This window comes from Hyaloscypha bicolor, assembly GCF_002865645.1.
Source record: "Hyaloscypha bicolor E unplaced genomic scaffold K444scaffold_17, whole genome shotgun sequence".
Classification (NCBI taxonomy): Eukaryota; Fungi; Ascomycota; class Leotiomycetes; order Helotiales; family Hyaloscyphaceae; genus Hyaloscypha; species Hyaloscypha bicolor.
The window spans coordinates 369353-396060 of NW_020194519.1; the positions used below are offsets into that span (position 1 = coordinate 369353).

Here is a 26708-nt window from a genome sequence, read left to right on the forward strand (position 1 = left end):
AACCACAGATCCATTCGACTCTTAGATATTGCCCCTGGGCAGGCTACAGATCCCGTGAGGGCCAATCTCCTGATTCTGGATGACTTATACGAGGGTGCAGAATTTGAGGCCCTGTCTTACGTTTGGGGGACACAAGATGACCCCGTAGACATTATTTGCAACAAGGAGGCTGTTTCTGTGACGAAAAACCTGAACAGCGCTCTTCGACGACTTCGTTATGCTGATAAGTCGCGGAGAGTCTGGATCGACGCACTTTGCATATAAGTCAATTGATACCGAACGAAACACCTCGGAAACTTGAGATTTTGACCTCTGTTTTCTGAGGGGTTTCGTTTTTGTAGTAAGGACCCTCCTTAGCCACCAACATCTGTCAGAAGCCACAATCGCTGAGGGGCCCAATGTCACGAATACAATATCAGGGGTCTGGAAAACATGGTTGTATTGCCTCTGCACAGCTCCCAAGAGCTCTGGAGTATTTAACCTAGCATGCACGTATGAGTCATCAATATCACGTGCCGAAAACACGTGTGGTTACGTAAGCATAAGAGCTGGCGAGCCGTATCACCCATAATCGTTCGGCGTTTCCCACCTACAATTCGCCTAGCACGCCTTGTAGGTGAGGGATAGCGATACGCAACGAACAGCGATACGCAAATCGCACCAAAATTTGTATGGGCAAATGGGGCAGATTTGCACCACAATAACGCCTTAATCTTTTAGACTTAAAATTTACTAAGCTAAAGGGCCTACACCTTGGGATCAATTCCCAATACTTAGACACTATTTTATTACGTTGCGTTGTGAGAATTCAAAGGGAGAAAAGGAGAGATTCCCACCAAAATCTCAGATTTGCGTATCGCTGTTCGTTGCGTATCGCTATCCCTCACCTACAAGGCGTACTAAGCGAGTTGGAGGTGAGAACCACCGAACGATTACTACGTACACCGCGGTGTGGTGAAGGACTTAGACCGTAATAATTAAGATAACACGTGACCCATGCTGGGTAATTGTTTCTGCTATTAAATCTTTAAGGAAATAGCTCTTTTGATTTTCGTGAAATTGTAATCCGCTTTATAATATTATATAAAGTAAGAAACTAAGAATTTTGCGTGTATTACCTGACTTTTCAGTCTTGGTAGATATAATTTTAAATAGTAGATTTCGGGTTTAAAACGAGGAAATGTGGCGCAGTTGGTTGTTGCTTAACCTATCTGAATGCTAACTTCTCATGTGGGCAAAAAAAGTTCCCTTAATTGGGTGCAATAATCGTAACATGGGCTCCTTCATAACCCTTGCACAACCTCCTCATTGTCGGAGTAAATCAGAAGGGTGACATTTATTTTTTTAATCTTCGCGTATGTTTTTTCCCTATGCACTCGCTTAATTTTAGTGGCTCGTACGCTGAAACGGCTCCCTAAACTCAAGTGAGTCTCACGAAAAGCCCCCTGGACTTCCCAGCTTTGCACCGCCGCATCATCGCGAGTTCAAGTCAGAATTACACTCGGGCTGGACCGCTGGAAAGGCGCAACTGAGAATTATAATTGCGCAATTAAAATTATTTTGTGCGACAAGTTTATTTTAGACTAACGAGCCCAATCTCACTAGTCTGTGCGTACAGGGCATTTTTCAGGCAGATTCAGGCATCGCGAATTCGCTTATAGGCTTGCCAAAACCAAAGTCTACGAAATCACTTAATGATTATAAGACGATAACAAATAATTACGACTTGATGTCTGGCGCCTGAAAAGTAAAGTAACTAAAGTATGATTTCATTAATTAATTCTTAAGAATTTAAAGGTTTGAAATTTTGAAATATTACTAAAATGCCCTGAACGCACAGACTAGTGAGACTGGGCTCGTAAAGTAGGAAGTACGCTGGAAAGCCTATAGTTATTCACTAAAGAAAAGCGCTGGAAATAAGCGAAATTAAGCGAATCTGATCTTTCGGCAAAAAAATGTCAAAACTTTCGCAAAAGCTATGGCTCCCTCGTAACCCTTGCGCAATTAATATTCATGCCTGGAGCAAATCAGACGCAGACAGACCCCATTTCATATCATTGGGCTGCGTTCTTTGCTGGGCAAAAAGGTAAAAAAATCGCAAAACAAAAAAATGGTTACGGTGTTATAACACCCGGGCTCCCTCATAACCCTTGCACAACTATTCCTCATCGCCAGAGCAAATCAGAAGGATGACATTTTTTTTTTAAATCACTGGGGGTGAGTATGTTTTCATACCCGGGGTATTATTTTTGTGTTGGGCCACACATACCCCTGTGCCACCGGTCCCGGCCTTGTTGACGCATATTTTCTTATTTTGATTTATAAAGGTATGTCGGTGTCTTCTCCTTTGTCCCTTCCTTCTTTGGTTTGCTGTTCTCTCTTTGAGGAAGACGGAAGGAGGTGTTGCGGAGGCGGTGATACTTCTTGTTGTTTTTGGAAAATGGGTGCTTGTCGCTCCTCGCTTGTTCTACTCGCCCGATCCGAGGATCTGCCGGGCACGCGACTCGTTGGCCTCGCTCATCAGGACGATGCAGTTTGTCTGTATGTCAATCGATACCAAAGGAAATGCTACAGGAACCTGAGGTTTGGACCTCTGTTTTCTGAGGGGTTTCTCTTTTTGTGAGAGGTCAAGTCTGGTGCAAATGCCGAGAACTTGGGCTTAGATTAAACTATAAAGAAATACGTAAAGAACTAAAATACATGCGTAGTCTGCTTGTAAATAAACAGGCTGCTTAAGCATAACGCTAGTAGTGGCCTGGTAACCACCCCCTTCGGCTAGTGCACTCGTATGTCACGTGTAGTGGGGGAATCCCCCGATGCACATGACTTCCAAAGAACGGTTCACTACGGCCATGCCGTAGCCTCATGGGTTCTAACCCTCACAGTTAGGAAGAATAGAACTTCAGAACTTCTAATCTGCGTGCTCCAATGATTACATTAATAAGGGGGGCGGAGGAGGGGTCGAGGGGTCTCTCTAGTATTAAATTAAGGAAGAGAGAGAGAGAGAGAGAGCAAAACGGAAAATGAAAGAGAAGGAAAAGGGGGAGGGTCTAAGGAGAGGGAGAAATATTAATTGCGGTAGTTCCACAGGTGTAAAAGGTATCTCTTGGGCCCTTAGGAAGTGGTTTCTTACCTATAAGGCTCTAGGAGGTAACATATTACCTAAAAAGCCCTTGGGGATATCTGTTATGTATGTGGGACTACTGTAACTAATGTTATAATCGTTGGTCCGAGCGAGAAATCATAAAATAGGGTACTTGGTCGTTTTTTATATGTATTAAATTGACCCTATTTCATGAAACTGACCTACTTATCTGCTTCAAGAAGTCCGCGTTCGATTTGATTATTAATTCCGGGAAATACGGGCCAGGGGAGTAATTTCATGCAATACGCCAAATCGAACAGCGCCTTATTTTCGTATACTCAAGCTACATGATATACTATTTTCTACTATATAATAGAGTATAGCACCCGATCAATAATTACTCCTACTTCTCTTTCGCCCCAGTATACAAATTCCCTGTCACAGGCTTTTCAACCTCAAAACTAGTAAAACAACAATCACCTACGTCATTCTCCCCGCCTACTATGCCCTATATTACCGGTTTCAAATGCGCCATCGAGTCCTCACTCGGTCGATGACAAGCAGCACTAATCGTAGCGCTACAACTCCCTACCAAAGGAATCCTATCATCGAACCTTCGAAATCCGTTCGCGATCGCACTAAGCAAACCTACGCTTCCTAAAACTAGCACCTAGAAGAGAGCGAGGCACGAATAGCCAATAGTCGAGATTGAACTTTCTTTCTCGAGGTAACTATTTGGGTGGTAGATATTTACGAGAGCGAGGAACATCGTTTGAGACATCAGCTAGTGCAGGCCGCCGGACATGAGCATAAGTGGCTAGTTATACATTTTAGCTTGGAAAGTACTTTTATCCCTTCTTAAGATAACTGTGTGGACTTACTATGGCATATGTATAACGTAGCTGCAGATAATACTTCGATCTCTGTCGTCCCTCGGGGGCAGTGACGCGCAACGGTTTGCGGAAACGCGCGAAGTGACTCTATTCCTGGGCACCTAGCATGTAGGAAAAGAGCCTGTCATATAGTAAGTAGAGCAAAGAGAGGACGCCTTGGGGGAGGTTGGCAAAAAGGATAGTGCGGATGATACTTATAGGGGCGATGCCGACGAGTGTATAGGTGCTCATAGTGCCGAAACTAAGATTCCAGATAGTCTTGATGTTGTTAATAAAGAGGTTTAATGCCCCAAGGCCAAGAAAGAAGATCCCAACTCCGATAAACCCTACACATCTGGGTTTATTAGATATAATTAAGGAGGTAGAATACAGTAGCTCTGGCCCTTACAGAAGGTTGCACGTCAGCTATCTTTTGACACTTGTAGCTCGAAAACTAAAAATGCCATACCGGCATCCATGGTCTCGCAGCCCGCAGCGCCCACACTCCACCTCGGAAACCCCTTCTAGTACTAAGGCAAATACCTCAGGTAGTGGGATCCGGATCTTATAGAAAAGAGGCAATTGTATCACCGATTGTGACAAGAGTCGGTTTGTTCAATTTCTAAATAGCTAGAATCACTGGAAAGGTAACGGTCAGCTCTTCAATTAGCAATGCCAAGGCTCTAATTCTATACTAGGAATTTGACCTCAGACCTACTATTGCCATATATATCGTGGTGGGATACTAATAAGTTGAGAGGAAAATACGTACTTATATATGCTTTAGTGACGTTAACACCGATCACCACGAGTATGATAAGAAGACTAAAGCTTAGCTAGCATTTTTCTTCGACCTCTTCAACTATATAGTAGCTGATGCGATAGCCACCGATAGTCCAATCTGAAGCTGCGGCTTTGGAAACGGATAGGGTACAGAGTAGGGAATTCCCATTTGTATCAAAGTTCCAGTCACCGCCACATATCTAGAAGTAAGGATTTCCGTACTCACTATATACCCTGGTTGAATTAAGTACTGAGTTATTGAAGGTGTTTGTATCGCTTGTTACTAGTAGGACATTGCGAACTTTACTTACAAAATTGACGCCGTACGCGGTCATGTAGTCTGTGGAAGTATAGTTTACGAGCCTATCGTTCACTGCCGCTTCGTGCAAGGTATCAAGGACGCTAGAATCGGCCAACTCGGCTGACCCGTTGTTATACACGTTATAATTAGATAAAGATCCGAGGAAGTCTTGAACTACGAGGATGATATAATAGTTATTTGCGGAAATGGTAGAGAAGACGGCAGTGTTATACCTGATCGACATTAGCACGCTAGCTCGATGAAACAATAACTAAAACGAGATAGGACAACGAGCAAAAATGACACACATTAGATGTAAAGGCACTAAGCTTAATCCAAGGATCGCTTATATAAATATTCTAACCTAGGATATTGCTCGAAGGTTGTAGATACTAGGTATTCCTATATCTAGCTAGCTATACTTTACGTGTGCCTTATCTACCTCCTTTCGAGTTAGGCTACTTATGACTTGTATTATATCTAAGACTTGTTAGGCTATTCTCTATTATAAACAATTCCTTAGTAGTTAAGTGTAGAGTGTACAATTACTAGCGCTAAGCAGCAAGGTACTTATAATATTAATTCCTAAATAAATCTATAAAATTATCCTTGCAACTTCCTAGCAGCTTCTAATGTATAGATATAATAACCTATTAATTACTTGATAGTTTCTTACAGCCTACACAGTTAGCCCGACGTTTAATAGACAGACTGCTATTGTAGTAGCCGAGCACATTGCCACTCCAACTTTTCAACCAGAGAAGCCATGCTATGGTTGTTTCTAGCTATCGTTAACTGATTCCCGAATCTCCGGTTTGATAATTGAATACCTGTTTGTTAAACAATTATTAAGCTATAAGAGAGGAGCTAAAGAGACAGATAATTGCCAACTAGAACTGTTATTAATGTACTATAAAAATGCATGGAATATACTACTTATTCCTCTAGTTTATAACTCTCGTTGCTTGAAAGAGTCCTTGGCCTATCTAGTCTACTAGATAGAGATTCGAGGTTGCCGTAATCTAAAGTGTCTTCGTACTTGTAACGAGGTAGATTTAGACTAAGGTCGCCATTATCTCTTGTAAGAGAAGTCTACGAGTAGGGTAAGTATTACTGCCGTGCCATAATTGAAAAAGCTTATTTCCAGCGATAACATATGAGTTAAAAACGCCTCGATTGCACTAAAGGAGGGGAGGTAGGCGCAAAGGTGATCAACGATGGTGGGACGGAGAAGAAAAGTAAGACATGGGAGCATGTTGAGGCTTAAAACGCGGGATAGGGTTCATGCTAATTCTGGACCGTAGAAATAGTAGATGAAGAGAGCGGATCCTATTAGTTCATATTAATGCTAAAGTTCCCAGGTCTGAAACCTTGGAGCGGCTGAGCGAACGCCAATATTGAAATCCTGCATTACAAACCATACGTACTCCGTTCCCATTGGTCCTTATTGTCATGGACCAATGTGAACTGTATGTCTCAAGTCTAGACTCGTAGACACCACACCTGAATTCATGCAGCCACGGCCTCTGCCGTCTCCTATTGACCAATTATGGAGCGGTTCCAGGCATGGTTTCATGTTCTAGACTTTGGTTTTTTCATCTGGGCGCCGATCTCTTCCACGGGAGAGAATTGCCAGCACTCACCAGGGAAGCACCTGAAAACTTTATAAGATTTAAGAAAATCTACTTAGTCTATTGGGTTACGATTAGCTATAAGAGATCAATCAAAGGCATACTTTATTATTCTACTTAGTAATATGATCTGAGATCTAGCTACTCGTGCTACTACAGTGCTGCGAGACACCTGAAACCCTGCCATGTGTAGGTTGCCAGGGTATGGAATGTTGGGGGCTGAAATTGCGGGGTAGCATAGCATCAGATTGTTTACCTCGTACGAAGGATGATCTTATTTTGAACGAATCTCGTTCTTGCTCAGAGGTGAGCGGAACTGTGTTATTAGCAGGCCGGGCTGAGTTGATATAAGGAGATGCGAAGATCAGAAAAGTCTCGGGACGATGGGCAGGCAATGAATCTTAAGCCGGTGAGGAGATTGGGGTCATGTTCCCGCAGCTCATCTGAAATCTCAAACTTGCTGGATTAAAATGGGCCTATGGCTAACAGCAAGTCATAGCCCACCTGCTACGGCTACACATATCTTATGACAAAGCTTGGATTTCGTCCTCCGACATGACTTCGATCATCTGAAAATAATTTCTGAAACATTCCATGGTCTGTGGATGATCGGGCCCCAAGAGGACCCTCAGCCCTCCACAAGCTCTTATGTAGAAAGGCACCGCCTCGGCATGGCGTTTCTGGGAATGGAGTGAGCCTGCAAGGTTTTGAGCAGCCGTGAGGGTAGCATGGTGATTTTCACCTAGAGTTGTCTCTGTTGCCTTTAAAACCTCATGATTCATTTGCGTTGCTTCTTCAAATTTTCCCTCAACCCGGAGAAGGTCCGCCAAGTTACCCATTATGGCCAGCGTGATGTGGTGACAAAGTCCCATCGCGTCTTTGCTCTGTTCGAATATGCCTCGGTATAGTGCTTCGGAGGCTTGGAGTTCTCCTAGCCTCTGAAGATCAAGTGCTAGGTTGCTTGCAATAGACAAAGTGAGAGGGTGATCGTCGCCCAATATTTCTTTCCCCCTCGTCAAGGCCAGCTCATTTATTTCTTTTGCCTCCTTATACTGGCCTTGACTCTGTAGCACCCCTGCTAAGTTGCTCATTCTTCCAAAAATATCAGGATTGCCCTTTCCAAGAACCTTCTCACTAATCTCGAGGTTTTTTCTGTAAAGCTTCTCTGCCTCTCCAAATTCCCCCATGTGATCTAGAACCGTAGCTAAACCGTTCATGCTAGCAAGGGTTTGAGGGTCCTCCTTCCCTAATAGATTCTCCCTACCCTCCAGCGCATCTTCATGCATAGCTTTGGCAGTCTCAAACTGCCCCTGTCGGCTAAGCAAAGCGGCCAGGTTGTCCAGGCTAGTCAACGTGTCCGGATGCATGTTCCCAAATACTTTCTGTCGCATCTTCAAGGCGTACCGTTGATTGCGCTCTGCTTCTTCATTTTTGCCCTGATTAGACAGCACAAGGGCGAGGTTGCTGAAACTGGTGAGTGTGTCTGGATGTTCGGGCCCAAGAACCTTTTTTCTCCCTTCTAGTGTTCGAACCTCTAAATCCCCGGCTTCCTGATATCTGCCCTGTTTGGATAAAATCTGCGCCAGATTACCAGTTATTGTTAGGACCTCTGGATCATCCGGATCTAAGAGCTCTTCGAGCCTTTCAAGAGCTTCTCGAATCAATTTTTCGGAAGCGGCGTAGTCTCCCCTTTCCGTGAGGACCATAGCCAACGTGACCTTGCTATGCAATATTGATCTGCTTCCTTTTCCCATCAGGCTCTTTTTCATTTCAATGTCTTTTTGGAGTATTTCCATGGCCTCCTCGTTCTTCCCCTGATGATATAATGTAATCGCCAGTCGATTTCGGATATCTAGGAAGGTGCCATCATCATCTCCTGGACGTAAGCCTGTCTCGCCCTCGCAGCTCAGGGTCCTTAATGTATCTTCTGCTCCACTAAAATTCCCTCTTGCTTGCAGAATATCCGCCAGCTGGAGTTTTAACGTCTTAATTATGACGTTATTCTGTCCAAAACTTGCTTCAAAATCCCGGACTTCTCTTCGGCATTCCTTCTCTGCATCCACGATCCTTCCTTCATTATGATACTCCGCCACAATATCTGCACGAAGATAGCCGTTTTGATCTAAATCTTGCAACTTTTCACTTCTATATCGCCAGTATGGCTGTTCTGCCACTTGCTTTGCGACTTCAAGATCAAGAACTGTTCGTCCACTCCTTTCTAACCATCGCAACCATATTTCTGCATCTCGAGCGGCACCAAATCCAACGTTGTAAGCGAATGCTAACTGGAAAGCAACCTCCCGTTTGCATATTTGACAATCAGAGCTTGTGTAGAAGTCTTCTAAGCATTTGACGATGTATCTTCGCACGAGGTAATGTGATTCCACAAGAAAAAGGATAGACTTAGTTATCTGAGTAATATTAAAACCGTGGCTTGCAGTATAGATTTGTAGAATCACTCACTTGAAAATTGGCGTGACAAGAAAGCAACGCTGGCTTCCTTCTGTCATAGCTGAGCATTGTTAGGATATCCCTATATACGTATTAACTTCCCAAATAGCCAACTCAATACTTCAATGCGTAGGGAACTTACTGGTCGTTGCTCAGGAGCCTCTGAAGCTCCGAAAAGTCATCACTTCTTAAGTTGGCATCTCCAGCGATTGTAACTTTGAAAAGTTTCTCTAAGGTTTTTTTCTGGCTTAATTCAAGCCCCTCCTTGTTTTTCACAGCATCAATTGCGAACGGTAGAAGATCTGCTTCATATTGTGTAACCGCAGATGTTTTGACAATTATATTTTTTCCCAGGAGAAAATTCTCCTTTTCATAAGCCTCCGAAAACTTCGGGAAATGTTGTAAGAGCAGGTCTTCAAACAATATGCGTAGACAAACTAAGCCGAATGAATAGGTATCAGTCTTTATAGCTGTCTGAAATGTGAAATCTCGGCCGTGGTGCTCAGGGGCGTTCCATGGAACGGATTTTGGTAGATAGACAAGCCCATTTGCCGTGCCCACTGTGGAATAGCCAAAGTCAGCCACTTTTGCAATATAACCGTTCAATTCATTCTGAAATATCAGAATATTCGCTGGTTTAATATCACCATGGATAACATCTGCTTCAACATAAGCTGGGATGGCTAGGCAAGGATATGGCTTTTCGAGCACTCACGATGGGCGTGCATCTCGCTTACCGCGGACGCAATGCCGGAACAAAGTTGTAACCTCTCTTCAAACTTGAGGTTTTGACCTTGGCCGGATCTCAAGAATGTATCGAGGTCTCCGTATGGCGTTTTCTCAAACACCAAGACTGGCCAAACCTCTGGTGTTCCTCCATCTTTCTCTTCCCATACGTCCCAGCATATGCCTTCGAGCCTTATCATGTTCGGGTGGTTACGAATGCGTCGCTGTCCCAAAATAGAGACTTCGGTGTACATCGCCTGAAGAGCGCGGCGCTCGGCAAGCTGCGACGGAGTTGCTGGCTTTATTCGTTTGAAGACAAAGTTCGTTTGCAACGTTATCAAGGCTTGGCTGATTTCGGCGGTTCGACCTTCTCCAACTCGTGCTAAAGCGGGATGCCACTTGACGGAACACAGGTCGATGCCTAAGTCCTGAGCAACTGTTAAGAATGAGATGAAGTGAGGCGGCAGGTGGATTGTAGAGGCTTGCTCGCAGGAAGCACTTTGTGAAAAACCGTTGGACGAGTAATATGACACGAGAACGTCTGAAGATGATTGACCTTCAGTAAGTTCGAGATGGGAGATCCCAATAGCTATATCGCGGGCTGGAGAATCAGGCTCCATGGTGTGCTGAAGCTGTGCGTGTGCCGGGGTTGTGTGTGTTGTGCTGAGGTTGTATGTGTGTTGAGATAGAAGCTATCCCCCTCCTGCTCCTCCAGTGCCAACCGTCCACGCTAGCAGGGCTTCCCAAATATTCAACTCTTATTCGTTCATAAATAGAAGGGGCTCGCCCACCTGTTGCCTGCCTACACCCTTCCACCGCCCAAAGCACGATATCGCCACAACAACGTTATAAACTCGAGAAACTAAGTCTATATTTGCGATTAAAGATCTTATTATAGTGGTTCGGGAAGTCCTTTTTAGAATTTTTGAAGCATTTTGAAAATCATCTAAAATTTTGGTGTTCTGATTGTCGTGTCTGATGGGCGAGGTGAAGCCAGTTTTAGCGTCGCACGGGCCAGATTGCGAAGGAACACCAAAATTTCTTCACTGAAGCTCCCGTAATTTAATAGCCAAGAGCGAGGCTAGGAGAGAGACCGACTCTAGAAGACGCAGGGAACCTTTCATTTTATATTAATGCCTGTGCCAAGTTCTTAAGTCATCGATCAGGGATCACCTAGAAGTTTGCCATCCAAACAATCTATCAGTTCTGTTGATTCACGCCATCCATAAACTTTAAGTTGCATTCTTATATATATACCACATTCTTCTCCATGGGAAGACCGGCAGTATGGTAACACAGAGCAATGATACGGCCACTACTGGGAACTTCCAGAAATCAGATACGAGCACTATGCGTGAATTCCCGCGCTCATCAGTATCCTTTAATACTTGAACCAGATTAGAACTAAATATAGTCTGAGAGCCAAATTAGCAGTATTACTTCTCGGAAGTTCACTCCAATCACTCACTGCTATCAATGAGACTGGGGTGTATAACAAGGCGATGAAGGTTATGATCTTGATAAACTTCGAATCCTTGTGGATATCTGCAGTCAATCTCGTCATAAAATCATTTCCAGCTACTGTGTGTTCTGTAATTATTCTCAGTTGTTCGCCGTTACTATGGATAGAATTGTTGGTCCGGATCTTCAGCTCGTCATGTCTATACTCAAGCATTTGAAACAGCTGTGAAAATCAGTCGATAAAACTTATCACAAGAGTTTCTTGTTCATACCAGCTTCTCCGTCCCACTTAGCCTCTCTAAAAGAGAATGGACTACTGTTGAATGTCTTTCGAGATCGGTGACGTACTGTTGGACGATCCTAAGTGTGCCTTGTAGTTCGAGGTTGGGTATTTGCTTTTTTAACTCAACCATATCTTCACGCCATGATTTCCCAACATCTGTATTTGACTTTAGGACCAGAGCTGCTTTGACCAACTTTCTCCTAATGAGCTCCAGCTTTTGGGTGTCGCTGAACGATACGGTGTAATCGGATTTGCAAACGCTACCGACATTCGAATGCAATGCTTTCTCATCCTGCCATGTAGAGTTTAGATAAATGGTGTAGACCAGAAAGAGAATCTTACCATTTCCATAAGCTGAACATCAAGAAAGTTGACATAAGCCCTCCAGCTGCCTGCCAGCTGGAAGAAGAAAAGGAGATGCGGTGCCACATGGTCAGTCGCAGCCAATTTCGTTCCACACGGTGCCGCGAGAAAGTCTCTGAGGCGGGATTTGATTCTAGCTGGGGCCTGTATAATGACCCATATAGAAGTTTTATCAACTATATTAAAACACTGGTACACAGCCATTTGTCGTTCAGACCAAAGGGCCTTCGTATGTGGCCGATTGTGTAAATCAAAGTACCGAATATTATAGCACATTTCTACCTTTCCGAGCTCGCGCCTAGAAATCTATCTCAGTAAATTTCGCATTTATTCCGAGTGGCGAAACTCACACAGTTCCGAAATCGAAATTGCTTCTGTATTCGATATGATTTTCGTCCTTGGGCTCAAACTTGAGCCCAAAGCCTCTGACAACAGTCCAAAATGAAGGAAAGCAGTTCAGGTTGTACATCAAAGACTTAAAACCACTGAACGTAATTTGAATCCGGCTCCAAGTGTCTTGCTGTCCAAGGAGGCTGTTGGCAATATCAGTAGCAAATTGTGTCCAGGTGGTACTCGCAATGTTGATAATAATATCGCAAAACGTACTAGAATATCATTCTTTTTTTCACAGTAGTCTGCATCTTAAATGTCAGTTTTCCATACGAGACAAGAATAGAATGGTTTACAGATAAAGAGTCTTCCAGCTGCCGTTCATTTAGAATTGTGGTGGAGGTAAATCTTTCCGATGTGGTTTTAGTACACACACACTCTTCATTGTCTGGATGAGTTTCCTACCTTTCCATCTCTAAGCAAAGCTGCAGGCTGTCTGCCTTGATCTGAGTGACATGAAAAAGCGATTTTGACTCTTCATCGCTAGGCAATAGGTGGCTACTGCTATCTAGCAGGCGAGCTAGGCTTCTGCAATCCATGGTTGAGTCGGTGAGCAATCGACGTATTGTGATCCTTGCTTGAAGATATTTGAGAAAACGGTTAGAAGGCGTAAGATATGTTGTGATGGTGAGGAGGCTCCTATATGCCCATTATAATCGGCGAAGGAGGGGTAAGAGCATTAATCCTGCCTCATAGAATGTCCTCAAGTCTCGCCAGGCATACTTTGCTACGACCATCAGATGCTGGCCATCAAATCATACGCCCTCCTCTTTCAGCACCGCCATGATCCTGTGGATATAAGGATACGCGATCCAGCAGGGTTGAGGTCGCATAAAGGTAGATCGACCTCGGCAATGCGACAGCCTCATGTAGGAATGCCCGACGGAGCTCACAGCCTCAAACGAAATTTGTTGTGAGCCAACGAAAAAATTACATTTCATAGATAGTCTGCATCCTGAATACTTCTCCACTTGTTCAGCACAATTTTCCCACTAATGCAAAGATTTGTCCTGAGCTCTCTGCAGAGCCCCACCTGCTCAAATACAGAACGCGCGCTCAGCCCTAAGTTTCACTATGGCTTTATCGTTTCCAATTCATCCTAATTCAACAGTCAGGGCGTTAGCCATTGAATCTAAAGATTGGAATGCCCACTGTCAGTGGTCCTAGGATCTGGAAATCGCACTTACGTCTGTGAGCTTTCTTGGTACATACAGCGTCACGGTCGGATCTGTAGCTGTGTCTTTCTCCTGGAGAAGCCAGTTGAATCAGAATATGACATTAATACTAGATGCGATGCGATGCGCTACTCGTACCTCCCACTCATACGTCCCTTCTATAAACAAGCTCTTGAGAAGATTCTTCAGCTTCTGTTTACTGACATAGCGGCTGGAGATGGTCTGAGCAACCATTGTTGGAGATTGGTTAGCATTGGAAATAGAAAACTAGCGCGATATAGTTTGTATTCTTTTAAAGAAATCTGACACACACATTGTGGGAAAGCTCATTGGTATGCGAAATAAGATGACGTGGCCATATGCCGATCCGCCTTCCTTCCCTCCTACTCGTCCGAGTCTGCCACGAGAATTTGCTGCCCGGTCTGCAAGTTTGTGATTTCTTAGAGCGGCGGCATGAGCCCTCACTACTGAGGGATTAGGCTGCAGTTGCAGCGCAAAGCAGAAGTTTCGCAGAGCGAGTAGCGGGCTTGAGAGTTAATAAAATTGAGAGGGGTAATATTAAGATATTACAAAGCTTTTAGAAACAGAGGAATACTAAACTAAGGGGAAAAGAACGAGAGAGAGAGATTGTGGTCTGTTCTTCACCCCCAATAAGATACCAAATCACGTGCGACTCGCCTATTTAGAAGGGCTTGAAGGGTTCACTAGGCACACCACAAATTACGCAACCGCCCAAAATCCATATCCGTGTCCGAACACTGGAAAATGGGAATTTTTCAAAGTGCTTAGAAAATTCCCAAAACATGATATTTAATAAATAATAGACCAAATAGCTCGAATCTAACACTAGTTTTCTAAACTATACTGTTGTTGTGGCCGCATTTGATTTTGATCGTTGCGCGGTTTGGACGTGTGCCTAGTAAACCCTTCTAACGTAAAATGATTTGTCAAGACTTTGCCAAGACCCTGATGGAACAGACCCTCGCGCGGCAGCAGGATCACTTCCGTTCGCTTCGTACATCATTACCTAGAAGCAAAGATCAAGATCAAGATCGCCTACTCTCATTCTCAGCTCAAGCTTAAGCTATGGCAGATATCTGTGCTGAGCTCGATGCTCTAGAGATCGAGAATTTTGAGCACAAATACTTCATACCTCTTAGCAAACTCGAAAATTTATTCACACGAGACAGAATCATGGATCTTCTGCAACAGCAACAGATACAATTCTATGATAGGACCGAGATAACAAAAGCGGTCTTGAACAACGGTCTACGACTCTTCGCCACGCTCGCAACTATTCGCAGAATCCACTTGATTGTATCGTTTCTCAAAACAGATTACTTCTCGGGCGGCCAATTTGATTCGAAGCTTCCGATGACCGAACCAAGCCTAGAAGATATCTTACGGGACTCAGATATCAGCCTGCAGTTTTATCGAAAGCAGTGGAGGTTTCTTGCCCCAGTTCTTCGCGAGGATCAACCACATCGTGAGCTTGACGATCGAACTATACTCCCATACCTTTCGTCTGAAACAGTTGCGCATGGGGGATTTGCTAAAATCCTCAAAATCCGGGTAGATTCGTCACATCATCAAATTTCAGACACTGAAAAAGAAGTAATCCACCTTCCATTTGTATTTGGGCGACGTTAAATCTGACTTCGTTATCTATATCAGATTGACTTGATTTGTAAACAAGTCGTAAGGCCAAAGCACGGCAGTACAATAGAGAAAGATTACGCCCATGAATTGCACCTATTATCGTCGCTACGATGCTTGAAACATCCCAATATCGTAAAGCTCATTACAGCCTACACAAAAGGACCGACCTATAACTTCCTTCTTCCCGTTGCTGATAGCGACTTGAAATCCTTGCTCCTATCGAACTCGCGACTTCCAGGTTTCCAAACCGACGACCAAATTTTCAATTCTCTGTGGGGACTTTCATCGGCCCTGGAGGCCGTCCATGAATATTTTGAGAACGAGTTCAATGTGCGACAGATTGGTTGTCATTACGATATCAAGCCAAGAAACATCCTTTGCTATCAAGGAAGGTTTGTGTTGTCTGACTTCGGGTTATCGAAGCTTATCCCGGAAGATGATGACTCGCGCTCGCTGTTTGAACAGGGAGAAGGCTGTTATCTTGCTCCAGAATGCGAGCCATCCGATCAAGACTTTAAACCTGGTTTGATTGGGAGATCTAGTGACATCTGGTCTCTGGGCTGCGTTCTCGCTGAGATTTTTGCTTACCTGAGTGGTGGCCCTGGTGGTGGTCCCAAAATGGTGGCCTACTTCTACGAAAAACGGAAAATAAAACTCGGTCCTTCGATCTGCCATCATTTTCACGGAGTCAATGACATCAATCCAGAAGTCACAAATTTCTTAGACCGGTTCAGTACACAGCTCGCACATGAGGAGAGGTTCAAGTCATTAGCTTGCGTAGTCAAAGCAAGCCTTCAATTTGAGCCAGACAAGCGGCCAAAAGTTTCGAAGATCAGTCAGCGCTTGTTTCATCTGGCACAGCGCCATCTTTTGGAAAAGGCATGTTCAACTCTGGAATATTGTATAAGGCCAAGAAATCTCGAGCTACAGATTGAACTCCAACGTTTAAGGATCTGGGGGGATGCTTTTGGGCTTGCAACTGACTGGGAACACATGCCCTATCATGATTGGTGGGCAAAACCACGTTCTCAGAAGGAGTACCAGAGTACCCAGGACATTCTGCAGCGATGCCAAGTAGAGGTTGATTTTGTTGCAGAGCAACTGGCTCAGGATAGTACGCCGCCTTATCCTCTTTCGTATAACCTTCAGAAACTTTTGGATCAACTATGGAATATGCAGTCGAGCGGCGTGCACCGAGATATGCTCAGCCGTTTAGAAGAGGTAATGCTGCAGCATTATAGCACTGCAACTCAGAATGACTTGCAATTGGCAGTTGAAGAGGGTGGAGGATCTGCATTCAATTACCGACATATTGCATCCCTTGTGACTATGAAAGAAGTCACCTCGGCACTAATACAGCGGAATTCCTCAGACATGGATCTATCTGTTGATCAGTCAGTTCTTCGACTACCAGTGGCTGAGCTCCATCATCACTCCATTAAAACCGATGAAACTACTGGCAAAAGGATGTTGATAGAATACATGGAATATGAAACATCCTGGGCATCACGTACCGACGAGCTCCTGAAACGCGTCAACGCAATTGCATTCCTTCGAAGACATGGAAAAATAAACGAGATCTTTCCAGTACTTAAGTGTATTGGCTTTTACCATGACGCTGTTCGATCCCAATTTGGAATTGTCTACGAATTTCCACTCCTGGCAAAAAACACAGACCCTCAAACCCTAGCGCAAGCCGTCAACGATACTCAATCAAGGACCAAACAGCCGTCTCTTACAGAAAAATTCAAGCTGGCTTCGAATCTAGTATCTTATATTCTGGATTTCCATCGTGCGGGCTGGCTGCACAAATCTATCTGCTCTTTCAACATCATATACTTCAACAATGCGTTCGATAGTCTGGAAGAATCCTTCAGGTATCCATTCTTTATTGGCTTTAACCACAGTCGCCTTAATGACGAGAATGCATTTTCGACTCTATCCGGGCCACAGGAGGAATACCAGCATCCCGTATACCGTAGGAACATCATTAAATACACCGATGATTCCCAAAGTCCCAACAGCCGTTTCCGACAGGAATTCGATTACTATAGCGCTGGCCTGGTCTTGCTAGAGATTGCCCTGTGGAAAGACTTGAAAGGGATTCTCCAGTCCATTCGCGGTACTCCTGAGAAAGTTCACGAGCATCTCCTGAAAACCCATATCAAGATTGTCAAGAGTTATATGGGCGAATTATATGGGGAAGCGGTCAGGCACTGTCTCTCTTGCTACAGTGATGATAAGAGTAATCCGGAGGAAGTTAGAAGCAACTTCTCGAAAAAAGTTGTGATTCCAATTTCACAATGCTTGCTTTGACTTTTTCGTTGACCCGGAGGGAGAGAGCCGGTTCAGTATCAAAGAAGGGAGACAGGGGATGTTTAATGTACATACTTGGAACTGCGAGATTTGCTTAGCGTGCGCTGCGGCCATGCTCGGGATGCACACTCTCGACTAAGACTCTATGCAGCATTAAGTCACTGTTAGGGAGAGATACAGCCTATTATAATTGCTATATGTTCCATAAACGCTCATATAGAAAGCATTCCGTTGGAGACATTGCCGAAGATGTTTCAAGATATAGTCTATATTGCGTAGCAGCTAAATATAAAGCATCTTTGAGTCGATACATTATGTATTATATAGGATTCAAAGAAATTAGGCACTGGAAGCGAGTCAAGAGGTTCAATATACCTGAGCCGCTAAATACAACTAGCTAGGCCGTCAACCAAGGGTGAGTAAGCTAATGTCATAGTCTAAATTAAGGCAGTTTCTTTCAGCCCAAGTATAGGGACCCGCTCCTTGGAGCTATTAATATAACCCTCTAAGAAGCCCCGAACTCTATCCTTTGCGAGATCTTTATTAAGACAAAGATCAAGCTTATACTATCCGGGTCCACTTCAATATCACGGAAGTAACGAGCTTAGTATTGTAAGTCTGTATTTCTAAGGCATTTCGCTAAGAAACGAACCCTATAACCAATTTGGACACTTTACCTTATATTTTGAATTAGTTATAAAGGCCTAATAAACTCATTCTAGCTTCTTTTATCGTGTGCGCTTGAATTATAATAAGGTTTTAATTTGTAGTTATTGTGAAACTACGAAGTGAAGTAGGCAACTTTGGTTTTGCAATGCCTGAAAGATTCGCTAAAAACACAGACTGATGATACTAGGCTCGTAACTATAGAGCGGTTAGTTTATGGCAAGTTAGAAAACTATAAAACATACTCTTCCCACTCTATCATTATTCTTTTGTGACAGTCCACGATTTCTTTTACAACTTTGAGAGAATTATTTAATAGCTCTTTACTATATCCTTGTATAACCTTCCTTCGCTTTACTCTCGCTGCTTCAAGGTCGCTAGACTAAAGGAATCTTCGTTTCTTAGAGGGAGGTATTAGTAACGGGTATGAGAAGAAATCTTTAAAAGAAGGATAAGGAAATAGAAGTTACGACATTTGGTACAGCCCACATCGGTTTTCAAAGAGTGGTAGGTTACAAATAGCGGAACGGGGGGATTTAAAGGGCCTGCTTGGAAGAGGACGGGAGGGGGGATGGAGACGCGGCGGGCGCAGGGGGTGGTGGCCAAAAACGGTTCCCACCGTAGATCCAAGACACCCATGGAGCCGCATTCAATACTGCATAATTTATTCATTAAGCCATGGCACACGGCTGCGATATAGCCACCAGGGCAAAGAAAGTCGGACAGTGAAGCAGACTTGACGGAAGGAAGGAATTCGCGACCTTCACAGTGTGGGCTCCGATAAGCTCGATAAGCGATGATTAGATAATTGCACTAATTTGTCGATAATCGATAATTATCGATAATTGGCGATAATTATCGTTCTAGGCGGTGAGGGGCCCGGCAGAATCTGCCCCTCCTGCTCTCTGTTCCAATTAATTAATCTTTATACTAGTTCTTTAAAGAATATAACTAATTTGAGATATATTAAAAAAGTAATAATTTAAGTTATTGCTTTATTAATCTAATAGCTAGCTAACTGCTTTGCCTTAGATATAAAGGTTAATTTCCTAATATCTAACCTGGTTACTTTACTAGTAACCCAAATAAACTAACTACTTTATAGTACTACTATAAGGTATTTGCTAACCTTGCTAATGCCTATTATTTCTAATCTCATTTATTAGACTAGCTTTATATTCTTTTTCTGAATAGTAACCCGCTTTATATAAATGGCTATAAGGTTTATTACTGGAATTAGATTAGTATAAAAATTAGTATAATTAAGAAAAATAACTTATATTTAAACTCTATAATAAGAAGTGCCTCTATAGACTCTTATAAAGTATATAAAGCTAAAGCTTAGATATATATATCTTATTTATTTTCCTGAGCCAAAATCTCTTTTACTAATTAATAAAATAGTATTTCTTTAATATTTTCTGATTTCTTAAAGGGCCTTAGCTATAAATCCAGTTAATAAATATACTAATATTTTTACTAATTAACTAATTATTAGATCTAAACCTATATTTTCTCTTTATTTATATAATAATAGAAATATAGCCTTTTTCTACTAAGTATCTTTCTTAGAGTCTTACTTATAAAAGCTTTCCTAGAAATAATATACTTGCTATTAGTTTATTTAGTTCGTATTATAATTAAATAATTAATTAGAGATTATAATTACTATATCTTAATTAATATAGTAATTAATATAAATTAAGAAATATATTATAAAAGAAGTTAATTAAGAAATTAATTAAGGAATTAAAATAATATAATTAAAGGAAAGATATTAGCAAAGGTAAAGTAATAAAGAAAAGTAAAATAATAGCTTAAAATTTTTTTATATATCTTAAAAGTAAATTATTTTATATTATAAAGTTAATTTTATTTTATCTTACCTTATTTATCTTTTAATCTTTTCTTAATTACTTAATTATACTATTATATAACTTTATACTATAACCTATAAATTAGTATTCTAATATATTAATTAATTTACTAATCTTTATATAGATTATTCTTATAATATATTTTATAGTAATAAATTATAATTAGTATATTAAATATATTAGTAATTATTATTAAATTATTTCTAGAGCCTAAAATAAATCTATACTTATATTATATTAATCTTTATACTAATTATAATATTATAGGATAATAGCTATATTAATATAATATTTTAACTAGCCTTTTTTATTAGATCTATTTATATTACTATTTATAAGAGAAAAATACTAATAAATCTATTTTAAAACTCAAATATTATAAAAATATATAAGTATAATAAAGCTTTTATAAAAGATTTTATTTATATTAAGATTAAAAAGGCAAAAATAGTAGATTAAGATATAATTATAGTAATAAAATATAAGATAATAAGCTCGGTAATATATAAAAGTACTTTATTATTAAGATAATAAGAAATAATATAAGAGTTTTTTATAAATATTAAATTAAGGAAGTATTTTTAGAATATTCTTATACTAATCTTTATACTAATCTGGCTTTAGAGAATAATAAGAAAAGAATTAGAAAGTAGTTAAATAATTACTTAGCTATAATAAGTATAGTAGCTTATATATAGCTTGAGATAATAGTAATCTGGTATAGAAAGATATTAAATATAATTCCGAGAATAATATATAGTTTAAGGAAATATAAAAGACTAAGAAAAAGCTTAATTAAGAAAAAGAAATTAAATAAGTTTTAGAAAATAAAATAAAAGAAAAGGCTAATAATATATAAAGAGCTTTAGCTAAGATATATAATTTTTTTTTAGATTAGTATAAAGATTAGTATAAAACTAACTAAAATAAAAATATAAATATATTAAGTTTATAATATAATAGGAAACTTAGTAAAAAAAGAAAAGATTCTTATTTTATAAAATTAGATTATTATATAATAGATATAAATTTTACTTATTTTTATATTAATTACTAATTATTATATAGTAATTATATTATATTTATTAGTTCTACTAAATTCTTTATACTAGGCAAAAAGGCTATTTAAAGAAACTTGGCTAGTTAAATATAAGAAGATAATAAATAGATTAATTTTCCTAGTCCTATTATTTAGTAGTTAGAATCCGAGGCTAAATTAAATATTACTAGCTTTTACTTTTTTACTAAATCTCGAAAAGGCTATAGAAAAGTAATACTACTAGTATATATTAGAAAGAAGCTAAAGAATAGCTTATATTAATATATTTTCTTATCTAATTCTAAATTATAAGTTATAGAAAATACTATAGCTATTTAATAATATTTGAGAAACTTCTTTAATAAAAGTAGTAATTAGCTAGATATTATATTTTTAAAATACTAGTAATTATAAATTATAAAGAAAATAATTATAATTATACTAATTTTTATACTAATCTTATTATCTTTTACTAGTATTAATAAAAATATTTAAAATTCTATTTCTTTTCTAATACTTTAAGTATTTTATTATTTCTAAAATCTTAGCTATTATTTAGGTTCTATTTTATAATACTATATAATAAGTACCTGAAAAGATTTGCTTTATTTTAGTATTTATTACTAGAATTAAGAGAATATTAATTATTATAAGTAAGAGCTTTAGCTAGTACCTTTTTTATATATTTTAATATTATTATTAAAGTATAAATAAGTCTCTAATATTATATAACTTCTTTTAATAATAATTTTTATATTTATCTTAACTTACTAGCTATATATATTTCTTTAATATCTGAGTAATCTTATTAAAATCATCTAGTTCTTTTTTTACTAGCTATTTAATTTCCTTAACTAGTATTAAATTATTAGAAATAGATATCTAATCTTAATATTTCTCTTAAAGCTTTTTAATTTTAATTAAGATAGACTAAACTTATCTTTTTTCCTAATTAGCTCTAATATACTTTATATAGTAATTCGGATAAAGTATAAAAGTAGTAATATAAAAAAGTATATTATTAGATTTATAGTAATATATATTAAAGATCTTTTATTTTTTCCGGATTCGAATATAAAAGTTTTTATTATTTATATATATATATATTATTATATTATAGTTAGTATTATTAATTCAAGTAATAAAGATTAATATAAAGATTAGTATAAAAATTATTACTTACTAGTAATCTATTAAATACTCGAATTAAAATATTTATTATAAAAAGTACTTAATTAATAGTTATAGTATTTCTTTAAGTCTTAAGAATAGCTTTATAAAATAATTTAAGAAAAATAGAAATTATCTAAAGCCTTTTCTAGTTTTTTAAATTAAGATAATCTAATTTTAGATTTATAAAATATTTCTTATAATAAGTATTAAAATAAGTATATTACTAAAAAGTAATATTAAATATTATATACTAGTTATTCTATTATATCCGATTATTAAAAGAAATTAGTTTTCTAGTAAGAGCTTTAAATCTAGTAATCCGACTAGAAAAGTAATAAATATATATAATAATATTATAAAGCTAGCCTAATAGTTCTAAAAGTCGAAATTTTATTTGTTTTTCCTTATTACTTAATAGGGCTTTTAAATCTCCTAAGTTCTCTTATTTATTAAATATTTTTAATTTTCTATTTATAAAAATATTATAAAATAAAAAGGCTTATATAGAAAGGTTAATAATATATCCTAAATAATAAACCTGCTATTATAAAGTATTTTATTCTAATTCTTTTTCCCTTAGTAAATAAGCCTAAATAGCTTAATATAATATATTATTTATATTAGTATTATTACTAATAATAGCTCTAAATTATTTAGTAATATTATAGTCTTAAAATATAGGTTATAAAACCATAAATTAGTCTTTTCCTAAATGTTCTAATATATAAAGAGCTAGAAGGGCCTTTATATAATTCTTATTTTATTATTTAATAAAATATATAATAATACCTAAAAAAAGATATTTTTATAGAAAAGTTTAGATATTAAAAGTAAAATAAATACTTGAAATTATAGACTAGAGTTTTCGTTATATAATATTCTTTAAGCTAATTTAGTATTTCCTAAGCTTTTTTCTTATATAAGAATAAGTTATAGAAAAAAAGAACTAAGATTCTGGATTAAGTATTTAATAAAAGATATAAAATTCGGACTATTTAATTATTTAAAAAAATAAATTATAAATAATAATTAATAAAATTAAAATTTTATAAATTACTATCTAATTAAGATATTATTAAAAGATATATATATTAATTTTAGTTATTTAGCTAAATAACTTTATTTATAAGTAAAGCTATTATAGCTAGTTAATTACTTTTAATTAAAATAAACTAATTTCCGATTTACTCTTAATAGTAATATTATATATTAATTTAAAATAATTATATTAATTAGTAAAGACTAAAGTCAAATAAATATTTAATAGATTTTCCTTTTTATAAGAAAGATAATAGTAGTATTTAGATAGTTTTCCTATATCTAGATTACCCGAAATAAATATAAGCCTAAATAGCTCTTATAAGTTCTTTTTATTTAGAATTAGATTTAAATTAAATCGAGTCTATATTAGTAGAAGTTTAATAAATTAATAAAATAGATTTAGAAGCTATATTTAAATAATAGAAAATAAAATACTATTATATATTAAAGAAAGAATAAAAGAAAATATAAAAATTTTAATCTTTTTTAGAAGAAATAATAATATAAATCTTAGTATTATATATTAAATACTAGCTAGTCTATATTATATAATAGACTATTAAATAGAAAATATAATAATATATTTATAATAATCTATTTTTATACTAATCTTTATATTAATTAGTTTATAATTAAACTAGAAAGCGAGATATTTATATAATAGAACTCGTTTAATAGCTAGCTATACCCACTTTTATTAATAATTATTAAGGTAATAGGGCTTGCTTAAGGGCTAGCTAGGCCCACTTTTATTAATGGAATTATTAATAACTAGATTAAATACTAGCTAGTCTATATTATATAATAGACTATTAAATAAAAAGTTAAAAAGTCTAATAGTATAATAATAATAGTACACTTTTATACTAATTTTAATACTAATTAGTTTATAATTAAACTAGAAAGCTATAATAGGGCTTGTTTAATGGCTGGGCCCACTTTTATTAATAATAATTATTAATATTAATCATTTATTAATTGCTTAGCCAATAACGATTACTAATTAATAATTTTGATTAATAATTTATCGGAGCCCACACTGGACCTTCATGCCCGATCTGAAAATCTACTAGGGGGTGGTGCCACTTGGCCAAGGTCGAGAGGTCTGTTGCTTTCCTAGACGTTGGTCGGGTTCAAGAGGCGGGTGGTCCGTGACCTGCACCGATCTTTCAGATGGATTGATACGATCTGTATCAATCAGTATGATCTAGATGAGCGAGCTCAACAAGTCTCGTTTATGAGAGATATATACGGCCGCGCCAAGAGTGTTGTGATCTGGTTAGGTCCAGATACATACGGCTATGCTGCAAAGGCAATATCAATCATCACTTACGCTGCGCAATATATGACAGAGCGCAATAGAAATGTGCCATCAGATGAGATACTTTTTGAACTCGAAGACAATCCTTATTTCAACACAAATGGGAACATCCCTCGGCCAGGTCATGCAGATTGGAACGCGGTATGGTGGTTATACAGGAATGAGTGGTTTTCCAGAGTTTGGGTCATTCAACAAGTTGCACAAGATTTCTTAGCGGATATGCTGATAGGAGATCATTCCGTGCCTTGGATCGCCGTGGCCGACGCTGCCCTCCTCTTCAGAGCCAAGCATTATACAGAATCTCTACAGGACGAAGACAATCTGGTTCAAGCCATGATTGTGAAAGACACGATTTTCAACTGGGGTCATTCTCCGTCTCTTCTAAATGTCATCTCGAGGTTCTCGAATTTCAATGCCAGCAATGCTCGGGACAAGCTATATGCAGTTATTGGTCTTTCGCAAGAAGGAAAGAGACTAGAGAAATATCCCTTGATTCAACCGGACTATCGGAAATCTACTGTGGGGACTTTCACCGACCTCGTAATACAGCTCATTTCTGCGCCAAGAGGAATTGATTTCGGCGAAGGAGGGCTTGACGTATTGGGCAGGAACGAGATAACTCGCATGAAAGAACCTACAGTCACCCCCTCATTGTGCTCCACCGATGACGCCACTCCAAAAACCCATGGCGAGCAAGATTTTCCAACCTGGGTTCCTCGATTTGACAGACAGGTGCCTTGGTGCAACTCCCTAATCGCCAGAGATCAAGCTCGTCGGTGGGCTACTAGCCACAACTCAGTTGTTGAGCGACTCCCACATCTGTCGCCAAGGAGACTAATACTTAAGGGCATACGCCTTACCACTGTCAAGAATGCACACTCGAGTCCCGAATATTACGATCGCAGTCGTCCGGGATTCATGGCACGCAGTCCTGCAATCTCGGCACTCTATGCCCAGGTCAAGAATGACTTACCTAATTATCAAGGACCTGATTCTATCGGAGAAGCATTCGCTCAAACCATCACAGCTGGGAGGATAAATAGCAGTTCAGAAGATATCTTCCATGAAGCAGAACTCAAAAAATTTCTCGAATTCGAGGAAACCGGCGTTCAAAATTTGGAATCTTTTCACATTCATAATGTAACTAGATCCCTTCCTGGGCATTTAATGTTTGTCACGGATGACGGCCACATTGGAGTTGGAGCCCAGGCGCAGCCAGGAGATGAGATCTGGCTCTTGTTTGGGGGAGGAGTTCTATACATCCTTCGCCCGCGCGATGATCATTTCACCTTTATAGGGGAGCAGTGTAGGCTCCGATAAATTATTAATCAAAATTATTAATTAGTAATTATTATTGGCTAAGCAATCAATAAACGATTAATATCGATAATTATCGTTAATAAAAGTGGGCCCAGCTATTAAACGAGCCCTATTATGGCTTTCTAGTTTAATTATAAACCAATTAGTATTAAGATTAGTATAAAAGTATACTATTATTACTATACTATTAGACTTTTTAACTTTTTATTTAATAGTCTATTATATAATATAGACTAGCTAGTATTTAATTTAGTTATTAATAATTTCATTAATAAAAGTGAGCCCAGCCAGCCATTAAGCGAGCCCTATTACCTTAATAATTATTAATAAAAGTGGGCCCAGCCAGCCCTTAAGCGAGCCCTATTACCTTAATAATACTATTAATAAAAATAGGCCTAGCTAGCTAGTAAGCCCTATTATATAAATATCTCGCTTTCTAGTTTAATTATAAACTAATTAGTATTAAGATTAGTATAAAAATAGACTATTATTACTATACTATTAGACTTTTTAACTTTCTATTTAATAGTCTATTATATAATATAAACTAGCTAGTATTTAATCCAGTTATTAATAATTCTATTAATAAAAGTAGGCCTAGCTAGCCTTTAAGCAAGCCCTATTACCTCGATAATTATTAATAAAAGTAGGCCTAGCTAGTTATTAAGCGAGTTTTATTATATAAATATCTTGCTTTCTAGTTTAATTATAAACTAATTAGTATAAAGATTAATATAAAAGTAAACTATTATAAATATACTATTATACTTTCTAT

General features: G+C 38.3%; 6 protein-coding genes across 6 annotated transcripts; 3 read left to right on the forward strand and 3 right to left on the reverse strand.

The window, feature by feature from the left end:
* The first annotated feature begins 2296 nt into the window (after nucleotides 1–2296).
* On the forward strand, nucleotides 2297–2670 carry K444DRAFT_204241 (uncharacterized protein). Its single transcript, XM_024871023.1, has one exon. It carries the CDS (start codon nucleotides 2330–2332, stop codon nucleotides 2621–2623), a length of 294 nt encoding a protein of 97 aa, XP_024741597.1. The 5' UTR covers nucleotides 2297–2329; the 3' UTR covers nucleotides 2624–2670.
* A 2123-nt stretch (nucleotides 2671–4793) lies between these two features.
* Nucleotides 4794–5285, reverse strand: K444DRAFT_625353 (uncharacterized protein; the record flags this gene model as incomplete). Its single annotated transcript, XM_024882518.1, has 2 exons — nucleotides 4794–4940; nucleotides 5052–5285. 2 exons carry the CDS (start codon nucleotides 5283–5285, stop codon nucleotides 4794–4796), a joined length of 381 nt encoding a protein of 126 aa, XP_024741598.1.
* Nucleotides 5286–7095: 1810 nt separating this feature from the next.
* On the reverse strand, nucleotides 7096–10517 carry K444DRAFT_659944 (TPR-like protein). The gene is made up of 4 exons (XM_024886410.1): nucleotides 9839–10517; nucleotides 9266–9782; nucleotides 9136–9205; nucleotides 7096–9083 (listed from the first exon to the last, which is right to left on the reverse strand). The coding sequence occupies exons 1-4, from the start codon at nucleotides 10467–10469 to the stop codon at nucleotides 7197–7199; spliced, it is 3105 nt and encodes a 1034-aa protein (XP_024741599.1). The 5' UTR covers nucleotides 10470–10517; the 3' UTR covers nucleotides 7096–7196.
* Nucleotides 10518–11247: 730 nt separating this feature from the next.
* Nucleotides 11248–12885, reverse strand: K444DRAFT_659945 (uncharacterized protein; the record flags this gene model as incomplete). The annotated part of the gene is made up of 6 exons (XM_024886411.1): nucleotides 11248–11253; nucleotides 11318–11533; nucleotides 11583–11885; nucleotides 11936–12254; nucleotides 12307–12561; nucleotides 12752–12885. The coding sequence occupies 6 exons, from the start codon at nucleotides 12883–12885 to the stop codon at nucleotides 11248–11250; spliced, it is 1233 nt and encodes a 410-aa protein (XP_024741600.1).
* Nucleotides 12886–14538: 1653 nt separating this feature from the next.
* On the forward strand, nucleotides 14539–17742 carry K444DRAFT_582117 (kinase-like protein). The gene is made up of 2 exons (XM_024877775.1): nucleotides 14539–15135; nucleotides 15196–17742. Exons 1-2 carry the CDS (start codon nucleotides 14608–14610, stop codon nucleotides 17494–17496), a joined length of 2829 nt encoding a protein of 942 aa, XP_024741601.1. The 5' UTR covers nucleotides 14539–14607; the 3' UTR covers nucleotides 17497–17742.
* A 6712-nt stretch (nucleotides 17743–24454) lies between these two features.
* On the forward strand, nucleotides 24455–24859 carry K444DRAFT_482084 (uncharacterized protein; the record flags this gene model as incomplete). Its single annotated transcript, XM_024873014.1, has 2 exons — nucleotides 24455–24575; nucleotides 24669–24859. Coding segments are annotated over 2 exons (312 nt in total), but the record flags the coding sequence as incomplete, so codon positions are not given.
* Between the last annotated feature and the right edge of the window lie 1849 nt (nucleotides 24860–26708).